The sequence below is a fragment of the Xenopus laevis genome, chromosome 5L (genome assembly GCF_017654675.1).
Source record: "Xenopus laevis strain J_2021 chromosome 5L, Xenopus_laevis_v10.1, whole genome shotgun sequence".
Taxonomy (NCBI): Eukaryota; Metazoa; Chordata; class Amphibia; order Anura; family Pipidae; genus Xenopus; species Xenopus laevis.
The window spans coordinates 62,680,150-62,695,237 of record NC_054379.1 but is presented as its reverse complement, the minus strand read 5'-3'; the positions used below and the strand labels follow the sequence as shown (position 1 = coordinate 62,695,237).

The window sequence follows — 15,088 nt, the reverse complement described above, 5'->3', positions numbered from 1 at the left end:
TGCCCGGTCACAGGAATTTTTTGAGCAAAATTGAAGTGATCTTTGTTCCAATGCCGTAGAAAGTGATTTTGAAAGTCTCTCTTGTGGAACCTGCCAAATGGTAGGGCCTCTAATGCTGCCACCATGTAGTCCAGCAACCGGAGGCACAAGTCCGCTGATATTTAGGTGCCCGTGATAGAACTTGTTTCTAGTGGTTTCCTGAGCCTTGTGCATCTGATCTGAATCTCATCTGTCTGATTATCCGTGTTTGACCTTGCCTGTATCCTGACTATTCTGAAATCTGTATCCTGACCCTTGCCTGCCTACGACAACTCTTCCTGCTTAACCCCTTGATTGACAACCCGGTTTGACCCTTGCCTGCCTGACGATTCTGATATCCGCCTGCCTCGACTCTGCTTGTCTGACGATTCTCTTGCCTGCTCCATTTGTACCGTGACCTTCGGCCCAAAAGATTCTCTACCTGCCGTGCCCCTCTGCTAGCCAGAACGTCTCGCTTTGTACCCCTCGTTAAGTCCAGGTGGCACCCAAGTAAGCTGAGGGCTCCTCCCGAAGCCCAACAGTGGTCACACTACTGGTGAAGCCGAGCCGAGACCAGGGTACTTAGCGCCTGTTCTGGTATTGGGTGCCGGCCGTGACATTATCACGGGCCCTGGAGGACGAAAGTCACGATGAAGCTGCTGCCGCTGCTGCTCCTCCAACTACCACCGAAGTGCTGCTTACCACTCTGTTACAGCGCTTGGAGGATCATGAACAGAAGCAAAATTACCTCCTGCAAGGTTTCCACAATCTAACCCGACAGCTGGAGGGTACACAAGCTTCGCGGCAGCAATCTGTTCCTGTTCCAACACCTTCTTTGGGTTCCTCTGCCAATTGGAGAGACTCATCTAAACCCCATGAACCCAAAATTGTGTTCCCCGAAAGGTTCAGTGGGGATCGTACTAGATTTTTCGTTTTCAAAGAGGCATGTAAGCTGTACCTTAGTTTCTTTCCTCATTCTTTCCAATCTGATGAGGAGAAAGTAAGGTTCATAATGACCCTGCTTTTGGGTGACCCCCAAATTTGGGCCCTCAGGCTGCCTTCCTCAGACCCTGCTCGTTATTCCCTAGACACCTTCTTTAACAGCATGGCCATTCTTTACGATGACCCGGATCGTGCATCATCTGCCGATACCGCGATTCGTAAGTTGCGCCAAGGGAAAAGGGATGCGGAGGTGTACTGCACCGAATTCCGCCGGTGGGCAGTGGAGACTGGGTGGAATGATTTGGCTCTAAGGAGTCAATTCCGGTTGGGGTTATCCGATTCTGTAAAGGATAGTCTGGTTAATTATCCCCTGCCTTCTAACCTGGATGGTCTTATGTCCCTCGCCATCCAGGTTGATAGAAGGCAAAGGGAGAGAAGGGGTGAGAGGAGTACAAACTTCCCTGGGGTTACCAATATAAGATCCAATGTGGTGACTAATGTGAAATCTCCTAACCCCTCTGTGCCTCTGCCTCAGGAGGAGCCTATGCAATTAGGCATATCCCACCTAACTCCTGAGGAAAAGGCACGCAGGCGTTCCATGGGTCTCTGTATGTACTGTGGTGAAAAGGGACATTTTCTGAACCAATGTGTTAAGAGGCCGGGAAACTCCGAAGCCTAAATGGAGAAGGGGAGCTCCATTTGGGTGCAGGAGTTTCCTCTCCCCAATCTGCCTCTAAAATTTTGTTACCAATTAAACTAACTTGGCCTACGGGCTCTGTTGAACTGTCCGCATTTGTGGACTCTGGGCGGAGGGTAATTTTCTGGATACTGCTTTTGCAGCTAAATTCTGTATCCCTGTAGTTCCTCTTAGTGCCCCCATGAGAATAATGGCTGTGGACAGAAGACCCTTAGGGTCAGGTGTAATCTCTAAGGAGACGGTAACTCTTTCCATGTGTATTAATAACTTGCATTGTGAGGAGATAGCTTTTTACCTCATAGAGGGTGCTTCCTCTCCTCTTATTTTGGGGTTACCGTGGCTCCAGAGGCATAACCCTCTGATTGACTGGGTCTCAAGGGAGGTGGTTCAATGGGGTACTATGTGTGGTGGGGTATGTTTTCCCTCTGTAGTTGCAACTACTTCACTAGAAGGGTTACCTGCTGCATATGCAGACTTCATTGATGTCTTCTCTAAAAAGGCAGCAGAAACCTTACCCCCACACCGGCAGTATGACTGCCCAATTGATCTGGTCCCTGGGTCAACTCTTCCTCGTGGTAGAACCTATCCTCTTTCATTGCCCGAAGCCCAGTTAATGAAAGAGTATATAAAAGAGAACCTAGAAAGGGGTTTTATCAGACCTTCTAGTTCCCCTGCGGGGGCGGGCTTCTTTTTCGTTGGGAAAAAAAGATGGTGGTCTTCGCCCCTGTATTGATTATAGGGGGCTTAATAAGATTACCATAAAAAATCACTATCCTCTCCCTCTAATTTCTGAACTTTTCGATCAAGTTAAAAGTGCAAAAGTCTTTACCAAGCTTGATCTTAGGGGGGCTTATAACTTGATTCGAATCAGGGAGGGGGATGAGTGGAAAACAGCGTTCAACACCAGGGATGGACACTACGAGTACTTGGTAATGCCATTCGGTCTTTGTAACGCCCCCGCAGTGTTCCAGGAATTTGTCAATGACATCTTTCGGGACCTGCTGGGGATATTCGTAGTGGTCTATCTTGATGACATTCTTATTTTCTCTTCTAATCTAGTTGAACATAGGAATCATGTTTTGTGAGGTTTACGTAGACTGAGAGAAAATAATCTGTATGCAAAACTTGAGAAGTGTACTTTTGAAGTTACCTCTGTTCAATTTTTGGGTTTTAACATTTCTAACAAGGGTCTTGAGATGGATCCAGGGAAGGTGAGAGCAGTCCTGGAATGGACCCAACCCCTTTCTTTACGAGCAACCCAAAGATTCCTCGGTTTTGCAAATTATTACCGCCAATTCATCAAGAATTTTTCCCTGGTAGTTGCCCCAATCACCAATTTGACTAAGAAGGGTGCTGACCCTAGTATTTGGCCCCCAGAGGCAGTTCAAGCTTTGGAACGCCTCAAAAAAGAGTTCAGTTCTGCCCCTATTTTGCAGCATCCTGATACTGCTTTACCATTCATTGTGGAGGTAGATGCCTCTGAGGTGGGTGCTGGGGCAGTCCTCTCCCAAAGGCACCTGATTACCAACAAATTACATCCCTGCGCCTTTTTTCTAGGAAGTTTTCGCCTGCAGAGGCAAACTATGACATTGGGAAAAGGGAATTGTTAGCCTTTGAGGAATGGCGGCATCTACTTGAAGGTGCTAAACATATGGTAACCGTATATACAGACCATAAAAACCTGCTTTACATTGAATCGGCCACACGGCTAAACCCTAGGCAAGCTAGATGGGCATTGTTCTTCACCAGGTTTAATTTTTCTTTAACATATAGGCCTGGATCTAAAAACACCAAAGCTGATGCACTCTCTAGGAGTTTTGAATCTACCTCCTCTGACTCTAGTGAGTGCATCCCCATCATTCCTAGGGAGTTGATTGTAGCCGCATTGGATTCTGACCTCTCCACCTTGTTGTTCCCTGTCCAATCTTCTGCTCCTGCAGACACTCCTTCTGGGAGAATGTTTGTGCCTGAGGAGTTGAGGGAACAAGTTCTCGAAGAGGTTCATAACTCCAAAATGGCTGGGCATCCTGGCATTTCCAAAACTATTTCTTTGTTAGCCCGTCATGTGTGGTGGCCTTCTTTTAAACTGGATGCTAAGGTTTTTGTAAATTCTTGTCCAATTTGTCAAAGGTCTAAATCCTCTCGTCAATTGTCACAAGGTCTGTTGAATCCGTTACCAATCCCTGAGAAGCCATGGTCCCATCTTTCGATGGATTTCATTGTAGATCTGCCTCCTTCCCTGGGTAAAACTGTAATTTGGGTGGTGGTGGATAGGTTTAGTAAAATGAGCCATTTTGTTTCCCTTCCACACCTCCCTTCTGCCAAAACCTTAGCCGATCTGTTTATCTCTCATATTTTCAGGTTACATGGGTTCCCTGTTAACATTGTATCTGACAGAGGGGTTCAGTTTGTCTCAAAGTTTTGGAGAGCTTTCTGCTCGTTAGTTGGGATTGATTTATCCTTCTCAACTGCTTACCATCCCCAAACCAACAGACAAACGGAGAGAGTGAATCAATCCCTTGAGCAATATCTCAGGTGTTACGTTTCTGATAACCAGTCCTCTTGGGCTGAATTGTTGCCCTGGGCAGAGTTTGCCTACAATAATGCCACTCACTCCTCCTCTGGGGAGTCTCCTTTCTTTATTGTAAATGGGCTACATCCAAAAGCATTTTCTTTTTCTGGTTTAGATTCCTCTGTACCCTCTGCTAATTCCTCTGTCAACCATTTTTCTAAGGTTTGGGCTCAAGTTCATCATTCTCTTTCTGCAGCTTCCTCTGCTCAAAAGAAATCTGCAGATAGATCTCGTAGAGTGGCTCCTCAATACAAAGTCGGAGATTCTGTTTGGCTATCTACCAAAAATATTAAATTGAAGGTCCCCTCTCTCAAACTGGGGCCCAGGTTTATTGGTCCATACCCAATAACTGAAATAATCAATTCCTCTTCTGTTCGTCTCCAATTACCTGCAGAATTTAAAATATCTAATTCTTTTCATGTTTCTCTTCTCAAACCAGCCACTCAAGTTCATCATATTCCTGTTCCTCTCCCAGTGTTAGTTGAAGGTCAGCCTGAATTTGAGATCCAGGAGTTCCTCGATTCTCGTCTGGTACGGGGTAAACTCCAGTATCTTATTAAATGGAAGGGCTATGGCTCTGAGGAGAACTCCTGGGTCTCAGTCGATGATATCAAAGCTGATCAACTCAGAAAGAAATTCCATAAGAAATTTCCTGGGAAGCCTGGGGGTCCAGTGCCCCCCCCTAGAGGGGGGGTAATGTAATAAAATTACCTGGTGGTCTAGTGGTGCGGCGGCGTGGACGGCCGCCACGCCGCCGCGCTCCTTCCCCTATCTCCAGCGCCGGCGCCATCTTGGTCTCCTAGGGTGCGCGCGGCGTGCCTGCGCACCTCTTAAAGGTACAGGCGCGCTGGCGTGATTACGCCAGCGCGCATTGGCGCACGTTTTGGCGCGAAATTTGAAAGTATTTAAGGCCCATTCATACTCCCAGCCTGTGCCCGTGATAGAACTTGTTTCTAGTGGTTTCCTGAGCCTTGTGCATCTGATCTGAATCTCATCTGTCTGATTATCCGTGTTTGACCTTGCCTGTATCCTGACTATTCTGAAATCTGTATCCTGACCCTTGCCTGCCTACGACAACTCTTCCTGCTTAACCCCTTGATTGACAACCCGGTTTGACCCTTGCCTGCCTGACGATTCTGATATCCGCCTGCCTCGACTCTGCTTGTCTGACAATTCTCTTGCCTGCTCCATTTGTACCATGACCTTCGGCCCAAAAGATTCTCTACCTGCCGTGCCCCTCTGCTAGCCAGAACATCTCGCTTTGTACCCCTCGTTAAGTCCAGGTGGCACCCAAGTAAGCTGAGGGCTCCTCCCGAAGCCCAACAGTGGTCACACTACTGGTGAAGCCGAGCCGAGACCAGGGTAATTAGCACCTGTTCTGGTATTGGGTGCCGGCCGTGACACATTGCTTGTATGATGTTGATTTGATCAGGTGGTCATCTAGGTAAGGTGTGAGTGTGATGGCCTTGCACCTGAGATGCGCGATAAGTGGACTCAGTACTTTGGTGAAAACTCTTGGCGCTGTACAGAGGCCGAAGGGTAGGGCTTTGAATTGGTAATGATGATCTTGGATTGTGAGTCTTAGGTATTTTTGAGATTCTTCTCTGATGGGGACATGTAAGTATGCGTCTTGTAGGTCAACTTTTCTTTCATTGACATTACGACTGATCGAATTGATTCCATGCGAAATTTCTGTGTCGATATGAACGGATTTAATGTCTTCAAATTTAGTACTGGTCTGAATTTGCCTTCTTTCTTTGAGACCAGAAATAAAATTTGAGTAAAATCCTTTGAAGTGTTCTTATGGAGGGACCTCTCTGATAACTCCGTTTACTTGTATGTCCATGACTATGGACAAAAGGGTTCTTAGTTTGTCGGGTTTTTTGGAACAGACGATCGTCTGAATGTGTGGGGAGGTAATGTGTTGAAAGGAATTCTGTACCCTACTTTGATGATGGAGAGTACCCAGTAGTCCTGAGTGTGAGTTTGCCAAATTGGGAAATATGTCTGAAGAAGACCTCCCACCCCCCCTTGTTTTGGCCTGTGTGAGTCAGGCTGAGGATGACTTAGGGGGGCCTGTTTTTCTGGTCTGTCTTGGTTGAGTCGACCAGGAGGGTCTTCCTTTCTTTTGTTCCCCGCTCGATTGTGAGAGCCGAAAGGAAGTGCTTCTGAAGATGCGAAAGGGTCGACTTTGCGAGTGCCATTGTCGATTGTATGGTCTATTTTGTGGCTCTGACCTAGGTTTCCGACCCGAAGGTAAGAAGGTGCTTTTGCCGCCTGTGACTTCCGTTATAATCTATTTTAGGTCTGGCCCAAACAGTGTATCTCCTGTGAACCTACGGTTGAGTAACTTGGTTTTTGAAGCTGTGTCTCCCGACCACTGGCGTAACCATGAAGCCCTTCTGGCGACTACTGTATCAACACTGGTTTTGGCTGCCAGTCTTACAGTGTCCATGGCTGCATCTGATAGAAAAGCTAGAGCTGAAGAAATCCGCTGTAGTTCTTCTTGTAACTCCTTTAATAATTCTTGACCCCAGAATCTGATTGTGCGCGCTAATCCCACGGCTGCCACCGCAGGTCGGAGGATTGCCGTGGAGTGAGTGTACCCTTTTTTAAGGGATACCTCCATTTTGTTATCCATTGATTCTTTTAATGCCGCTTCCTCTGTTGGAAGTGTGGTATTACGAGAGAGACGCGCCACTGACGAATCTACTTTGGGGGCCTTGTCCCAAACTTTCTTTTGGTCTTCCGGTATAGGGTAAGTATTAAGAAACCTCTGGGTTAGTGAGAATGTATGATCTGGTTTTGACCACTCGCTTTCAATTATCTGAGATACTGACTTAAAAATGGGAAGGTCCTGGACTTCTTGGGTTGGACCCCCAAAACTCTGTCGGCCTTTGAGGCAGTTTCATCTTTAATTTCTAGCGTGGTCAAGCATTTCTCGCAATAGGCGTTTAGTTGGATCTGGCCCCACCAGTGAGCGGTATTGATGCTCGGTCATCATAGGATATTTCGCTTAGGGAAAGTTCTCCTGGCTCAAGATCACTATCTTGATCACTAACCCCATTAGATTCAGAAGAACTGGTGTCCAAACTTAAACAGGCCTTCCATTTTTTATTACGGTTCTGAGGTTGGGGGATAGATGACTGAATAATGGATTTGATCCAATCAAACAATTCCTCTAGCTGTGGTGGTTTGGTTGATGTGGAAGGATTTTGATCCTCTGCATCGTTAATCAGGTGGCTATCCTGTGTGCTCTGTGGAATTGGATGAGGGGATAGTGTTGGGGCTGATTCTGGTGGTTCAGAGCATTGCTGGCATGTCCCCTGCTCCCCTTTGCGTAATGTGTGCTTGCAGACTTTGCATTTTTTATGCTGATTTTGATATCTCCTATCAGTTGTCTTTTTCCTAGGTGTTGTAGTGGCTTGACCCATGTCTTTTCTAAGATCATTCAGGGCTAGATCTGTTTCCATGATGGTACTGATCTCTGTATCTGTGAACAAAAGAATTTGTCTTAGTATCTTAATAGGAGTACTTGTCTGTCCCTAGCTATGTACTGGTCCCTTGATGTGATCCCTTTAATGATGTGCCCCTTTAGTCTGGGGATAAAGCGTGTGAACACTGGTAGGTAAGCCTGCAGGCTGTATACCTTTATCGGAGGAAACTCTTTTAATTTCCACCAGTGAAGACAAAATGGCAGCCGCTGCAGAGTTACATGGAACGCAGTGTTTTAGCACCAATTACGCAACCCGGAAATTCGGCGCTGTGTTTGCCGATCGGCGATTCTAGTTGTGGGAGAGTCGAACTATCGGCTCTGGAGTAGTTGTGAAGGAGCCGAATGTGCGGTCCGATCATGAGCAGCAGTTTGCATTTCTGAAAGATTTCACTGCTGCTTCTGCCGAATCTCTCCCTTTTGCCTACCAGTCTTGTGGAGTGGTATAGTGGCTAAATACAGTACATCTCTCTGTTGAGATGTAAGTGAATCCCATGTTTCCTGAAATAAAAATCATATAAACAACATTTTGATTTAAAAATAAAATTAAAAAAAAAAAACCTTTTACTGTCTTAACCTCCAGCAGGACAGAAGAAAAAACTGAGAGAAAATGGAGGAGCTTGGCATTATATGAGGAGGATGGAGCCAAAGTCAACTTCAGACTGCCTGCATTTTTCACACCTGTAATCCCCCTGCATTGTTCACACCTGTAACACCTCTATTGTTCACACCCCTAAAGTCCTGTACTGTTCAAACCTCAGACCCAGACACATGCCAACATAGTTACATAGTTAAATTGGTTTGAAAAAAGACAAAGTCCATCAAGTTTAACCCCTCCAAATGATACACAGCATCCATACACACACCCCTCTCTACTTTTAATTCAATTCTATATACCCATACCTATACTAACTGTAGAGCTTAGTATCACAATAGCCTTTGATATTCTGGCTGTCCAAAAAATCATCCAAGCCATTCTTAAAGGCATTAACTGAATCAGCCATCACAACATCACCCGGCAGTGTATTCCACAACCTCACTGTCCTGACTGTGAAGAACCCCCTACGTTGCTTCAAATGAAAGTTCTTTTCTTCTAGTCTAAAGGGGTGGCCTCTGGTACGGTAATCCATTTTATTGGTAAAAAGGTCACCTGCTATTTGTCTATAATGTCCTCTAATGTACTTGTAAAGTGTAATCATGTCCCCTTCAAGCATCTTTTTTTCCAGAGAAAACAACCCCAACCAGGCCTGGACTGGGAGTCAAAATAGGCCCTGCCATTCCAAGTACAAAGAGGCCCAAACAGCCTCCTACCAGCCCACTATATGGTAACTTTCTATGGAACCATACAGCAGCCCCTCTGGCATTTGCCAGAACCCACAGGCCTGACCACAACCTTGACAGTCTACCCTCATAATTTAAGTCTTTCATCCCTCTAACCACTCTCTCCAGCTCATTTATATCCCTCTTAAGGACTGGAGTCCAAAACTGCACTGCATACTCCAGACGAGGCCTTACCAGGGACCTATAAAGAGGCATAATTATGTTTTCATCCCTTGAGTTAATGCCCTTTTTTATGCCAGACAGAACTTTATTTGCTTTAGTAGCCACAGAATGACACTGCCCAGAATTAGACAACTTGTTATCTACAAAAACCCCTAGATCCTTCTCATTTAAGAAAACTCCCAACACACTGCCATTTTGTGTATAACTTGCATTTATATTATTTTTGCCAAAGTGCATAACCTTGCATTTGTCAACATTGAACCTTATTTTCCAGTTTGCTGCCCAGTTTTCCAACTTAGACAAATCACTCTGCAAAGTGGCAGCATCCTGCATGGAACATTGTTCACCTGTTCACCACAGGAAACAGCTGGAGGAGCACCAGCATTGTGTTATTGTATGAAGTCTGTACTGAATCCACCACACTCTTGACCTCTCATTTACTGCACTGGTGGTGCTGGCTATCTGCTGACCCTGCCTGGTCCCTTAGCAACAGCAATATACACTGAGCTGCACACATGCAAGGTTTATGCAGTTGGGGGGCTTACCCTATTTATTGCTTTACCAAAAGTATCAAAGTTTCAGGGGTACGCCCTCCTGATGAAGGGAGGGTGTACCCCCAAAAAGTTAATGCCACTTGCTCCCTGTGTGTGCCATTCTCTGTCTGCCCTATGCTCCCTGTGTTTTTCATACTCTGCTTGCCCTATGCTCATTGTGTGTGCCATACACTGTGTGTCTAACTCTGCCTGTGTGTGCCATACTCTGCTTGCCCTATGCTCCCTGTGTGTGCCATACTTTGCCTGCCCTATGCTCCCTGTGTGTGCCATACTCTGCCTGCCCTTGGCTCCCTGTTTGTGCCATTCTCTGTCTGCCTTATGCTACCTGTGGGACGTGAGCCTGGTAGGGTTTGTTCTGAGGGTTTGTTGGCATTTTGAAATTGTTGTTAGGGGCCCATAAGGGCCCACAATCAAGTGCCAGGTTTGCTGTGTTATCCACAGGGGAGGAGGATGGATTTAAAGGGGTGGTTCACCTTCAAGTTAACTTTATGTACATTACAAAATGGATAATTCTAAGCAACTTTTCAGTTGGACTTCATTTTTTTCTTTTTTTTATTGTTTTTTAATTATTTGCCTTCTTCTGACTCTTTCCAGCTTTCCAGTAAGGGAAGCTGACCCCATCTAAAAACAAATGTTCTGTAGGGCTACAAATGTATTGCTACTTTGTATTACTCATCTTTCTCATCAGACCCACTCTTATTCATGTTCCATGAAATTGCAAACTGGAGAGCTGCTGAATGAAAAGCTAAATACACAAGTAATAAGAAATTAATACCAATTGCAAATTGCCTCAGAATATCTCATCAAACAAAAAGTTAATTTAAAGGTGAACCACCTCTTTAAGGGTAGGTAAGTTTTCATATAACTTACATTTTTCACATAAGTGATAAGTGAAATCCCTGCAGTGGATACAAACCATTGGTGTGCTGCCACCATTAATGTGGACATGATCTTAAAAGTTCTTATGGTAATTTAGGCGTGGTTCAAAGTGGGTATGGTTTAAAAACAGGGAATTGTCAAAAATGACTTTCATCATCGACCCTCCTCCACGTAGGCCAGAATAATTCCGGCCCTCGTTACCACAGAAGTTTGACATGACTGTGACAGGCACATTTAATACATACCTGATGGAGCTTTAAGGACATTCTTATTGCTGGTGCAACAACTGTATGGAGTAAGTCCATATCAGCAAATACCCATTCATCTCGAGCAGCTATTCGAAAATCTCCCTTGAACAATGTATGAAGGCCATGCAAAAAAGAATCCAAGCTGAAGATAAAATTAACATATATTAGTAACTGCTACAGTGAGTTTTGTATTTATCTACAGTATATCCAAGGATGATAAATCCAACCGACCTCTAAGTTTATTTATTATGAATTGTGTTTTGCCAGAGGCATAAATAATTAAAGGAATTCTGTCATGATTTTTTTGGTTTACTTTTTATTTCTAATCTCAGCAGAATGCTGCTGGAGTAGCACTATTAACTGATGCGTTTTGAAAAAAACATGTTTTCCCACAACAGTATCCCTTTAACAATAAATAATTACATAGTGTGACAGATTTTGTCATTCTTTGGGTTCACCCTTTCACTAATTTAGTCTCTATATAATTTCTATATCTACTGTGATTTTCCTTTCCTGGACATACTACATATCATTACTCACTAAGGTATGTTTGCCATCATACTACAGCAGACAGACCCTCCCTAAAGCTTTATCACCTCCACAAGCTTTTAGACATTATAGACGTAATGGGAATCTTGGAAAATCATGATACATTTAACAAAATTTTCCATTTTGCCTGGATGTACTCCATATATTCACTCACCAGGATATAGCAAGCTCAATCTCCAGATGGGGTAGGAAAACTATACTCTTACCAAGTCATAAATAATGCAAAAAAAAATTGCAGAAAGCTAAATGAAATATATGAAGTATACACTAACAAAATCAATTTGCATAACCTAGTGACCAATATAAAAATTACAACACTGATAGAATACAAGCTTGTCTTCACCAAACAGAAATCCTCAATAAAATTAAAGAAGACATGCTACAAAGTAAACAATGCAAGTTACAGAGGGCTGTGTACATGCCCCTCCATGTGACCAGCACTATCTTGGAAAATCGACACATAGCTCTAGAGGAGGTTTGTTATGGAGATAAATACTAGAACATTAGAGTACAGCTACTCAGTGTTGCAAGAGAGCCAAAAGGTACAAAGACCTCCTCTACATGCTGCAGTGACGACTGTGCAGTTTGAACCCTTTTTCTTTTTTTTTTTTAAATATCACTGGATAGCAAAAGAGAGAACTAGCTGGAAAAGGAACTTCAGGAGGTAGACAATTTAATAAAAAATATTTACGCCACAATTCTTTCCCCTGCTTATACTGCTATTGTTGAAGGAAAACTATATGATGAACATTATAATCTCTTGTAAGATTATAATCCCACTTTATTCTAAATTAATAGAAAAAGAAGAAAAAAGAGCTGACCCATATAGTTGCACCTTCCCATCAAAATCCAAACTCCAGTGAAGCCAAAAATTATTAAAACATAACCTTTAATAAATTCATTAAAACCAAGTCTAGAAAGCACAATTAAAAATATGGTTAGGTATAGGGGGCTGATTGACACGGCATCAGCGGGTTTTAAACGACATGTGCTGATCTCACATAGATCAATTACGGTTGCAGTTGGGAATCTGAGTGGTAAATTCTCAGCACACGAGCCAAGTATAATTCTAACACACACGGCCAAAAAATCATTTGCCAAAAATGTTTTGCCAAAAAGTGGACCAAACCACACCAACCCCTTCACCCACTTGGGGATCCCTCCCTTGTGGTATTAAATATTAGGGATTGGAAGCAAAAGCCCAGATAGTACAAACGCTGGGGCAATAGTTAGTGTTAAATAAACGGATCAAAGGTTTCACCACACCAAGCCTCCCCTTCACCCACTTCAGAATCCCTCCCTTGTGGCATTAGGTAGGATAGTTGGAAACCAGATACCAACCACTAAAGTATTACGTTGCTTATGGGTATATTGTAATGAGCAAAGTGTCAAGACCACGGATCATTCCATTATCCAACCCCTTCGCCCACAGAGATCCCCTCCCGATCCGTTTTTACCCTATAGAGCCATTCTATGTCCCTATCAGACGCCTGCCTAACCAAAACTAAAAATGCGCCTGACGCGCGTTTCACCCGCCAAGTTGCGGGCTTTGTCAAAGGCAAAAGACAGGCCGGTATCGCACCTCCTAGGAGAGCTAAGCTCGCTAATTACCCTGGGATGAATACCATCTGGCCCTGGACCTTTGTTAATCTTAACCTGTTCAAGTCTCTTTTGAATTTCTTCTTGTGTGAACCATGCATCATTAGTTGTATTACTAGAATTGGGAGTGTTAAGAAGGAAACCTTCACTTACTGGTTCTTCATTTGTGTAAACAGATGAAAAATACGAGTTCAGAATCTGCGCTTTTATTTTGTTTTCATCAACCAGCTGATCCCCCTCTGATAGTAAGGGTCCCACCCCTTCCTGCTTCATTTTTTTACTATTGACATATTTAAAAAATAATTTGGGATTTTTTTTACTGCTTGCTGCAATATCCTTTTCTATAGCAATTTTAGCTTGCCTTATAGCTTCTTTGCATGATTTATTGGCCTCCTTGTACCTTATAAATGTTTCGGCTGTACCAGCTAACTTGAAAGCCTTAAAAGCACGTCTTTTCTTACCCACCTCAACACCAACGCTTCTATTGAACCAAAAAGGTTTTGCTTTGCAACGACGTTCCTTGCTTACAAGTGGAATATACTGACAAGTATATTTATTAAGCAGCATTTTAAAGACTTCCCATTTTTGTTCTGTGTTTAACCCTGTGAAAAGCATTTCCCACTTAATATGTTGCAGAGATGCCCTTATACTGTCAAAGTTTGCACGTCTGAAATTTAGTGTTTTAGTTACTCCCTTATAGAATTGCTTCTGCAACAGAATCTCAAAGGAGACCATGTTATGATCACTATTCCCTAAATGCTCACCCACACAAATGTTAGAGATGAGTTCAGTATTGTTAGTTATTACAAGGTCCAAAAGAGAGTTATTCCTAGTAGGTTCTTGAACGAGCTGGAATAAAAAGTTGTCATTCAGCATATTTACAAACCTACTAGCTTTTTCTGTCTTAGCAACCCCATTACCCCAGTCAATGTCTGGATAATTGAAGTCACCCATAGCAACAACTTGACCCAGCTGTGAAGCCGCTTGTATCTGCAAGAGTAGCTGGGCTTCATACTCGACACTTATACGAGGTGGTTTATAGCATACACCAATGATAATTCTTTTTGATACCTTTTGCCCAGTCGAAATCTCTACCCAGAGTGATTCTACACCCTCACCAGTGCCAGCTATTTTTATTTCTTTAGCGCATGGCTTTAATTCAGGCTTTACATACAAACCCACTCCTCCACCCTTTTTAATCCCTCTGTCCCTCCTAAAAAGGGTGTAACCATTTAAATTCACAATCCAGTCACATGTTTCATCCCACCAGGTCTCAGTGATACCAATTATATCATAATTTTTAGAGCATGCAATTAATTCTAGGTCTCCCATTTTACCTGACAAACTCCGTGCATTTGCCAGCATACAGCGGAGGTTACTACTTTTACTTTTGAAATGTGCATTACTTAGTGAAGAATTATACGTTAAGTTAGTATTATTCTGTTTTCCTTGTAACAGAGGGACCTCCTTAGCTGGAAAACTGTATGCCCCCCTCACTCCTCCCCCATGACCCCTTACTAACCCACTACCCCGTCTACACTAGCTTCCCCATAATCCTTTATCTCACCCACCCCCCTCTTGCCTAGTTTAAACACTCCTCCAACCTCTTAGCCATTCTTTCCCCTAGCACCGCGGACCCCCTTCCATTGAGGTGCAAACCGTCACGGCTATATAGGTTGTACCCCAACGAAAAGTCAGCCCAGTGCTCTAGGAACCCAAACCCTTCCTTCCTTTTTATTTTTTATTAACATGTGGGAACCCTAGCCACCAATATTTTTTTTGTTTTTTTACTGTGTGGTGGGGGGCGGACTTGTGGGGGGCGGACCTGTGGGGTCCAGCACTGAGGGCAGTCGCAAACGTGGGGGAGGAGAGGAGGCTCACAGAGCAACCACTGGCAGGGGCCAGTGTAGTGGGGGCAGGACCGCCATCAGAAATCACAGGGCCCCATATGACAAAATTTCCTGGGCCCCCCTGGGCTTCGCCCACCGCAAGCCCCACCTACAGGTCCGCCCTCCCCACCCCACAGGTCCGCCC

At 44.1% G+C, this 15,088-nt stretch overlaps 1 protein-coding gene across 3 annotated transcripts in view; it reads right to left on the bottom strand.

Annotated features, from left to right (window-relative positions):
* pcnx2.L (pecanex 2 L homeolog) overlaps positions 1–15,088 on the bottom strand; it is a 643,210-nt gene that overhangs the window by 51,973 nt on the left and 576,149 nt on the right. For all 3 annotated transcript variants that reach the window (XM_041562821.1, XM_041562822.1, XM_041562823.1), the window contains one exon: positions 10,904–11,048. In XM_041562821.1, coding sequence (XP_041418755.1) covers positions 10,904–11,048 — 145 coding nt within the window. The remainder of the gene's footprint in view (positions 1–10,903; positions 11,049–15,088) is intronic.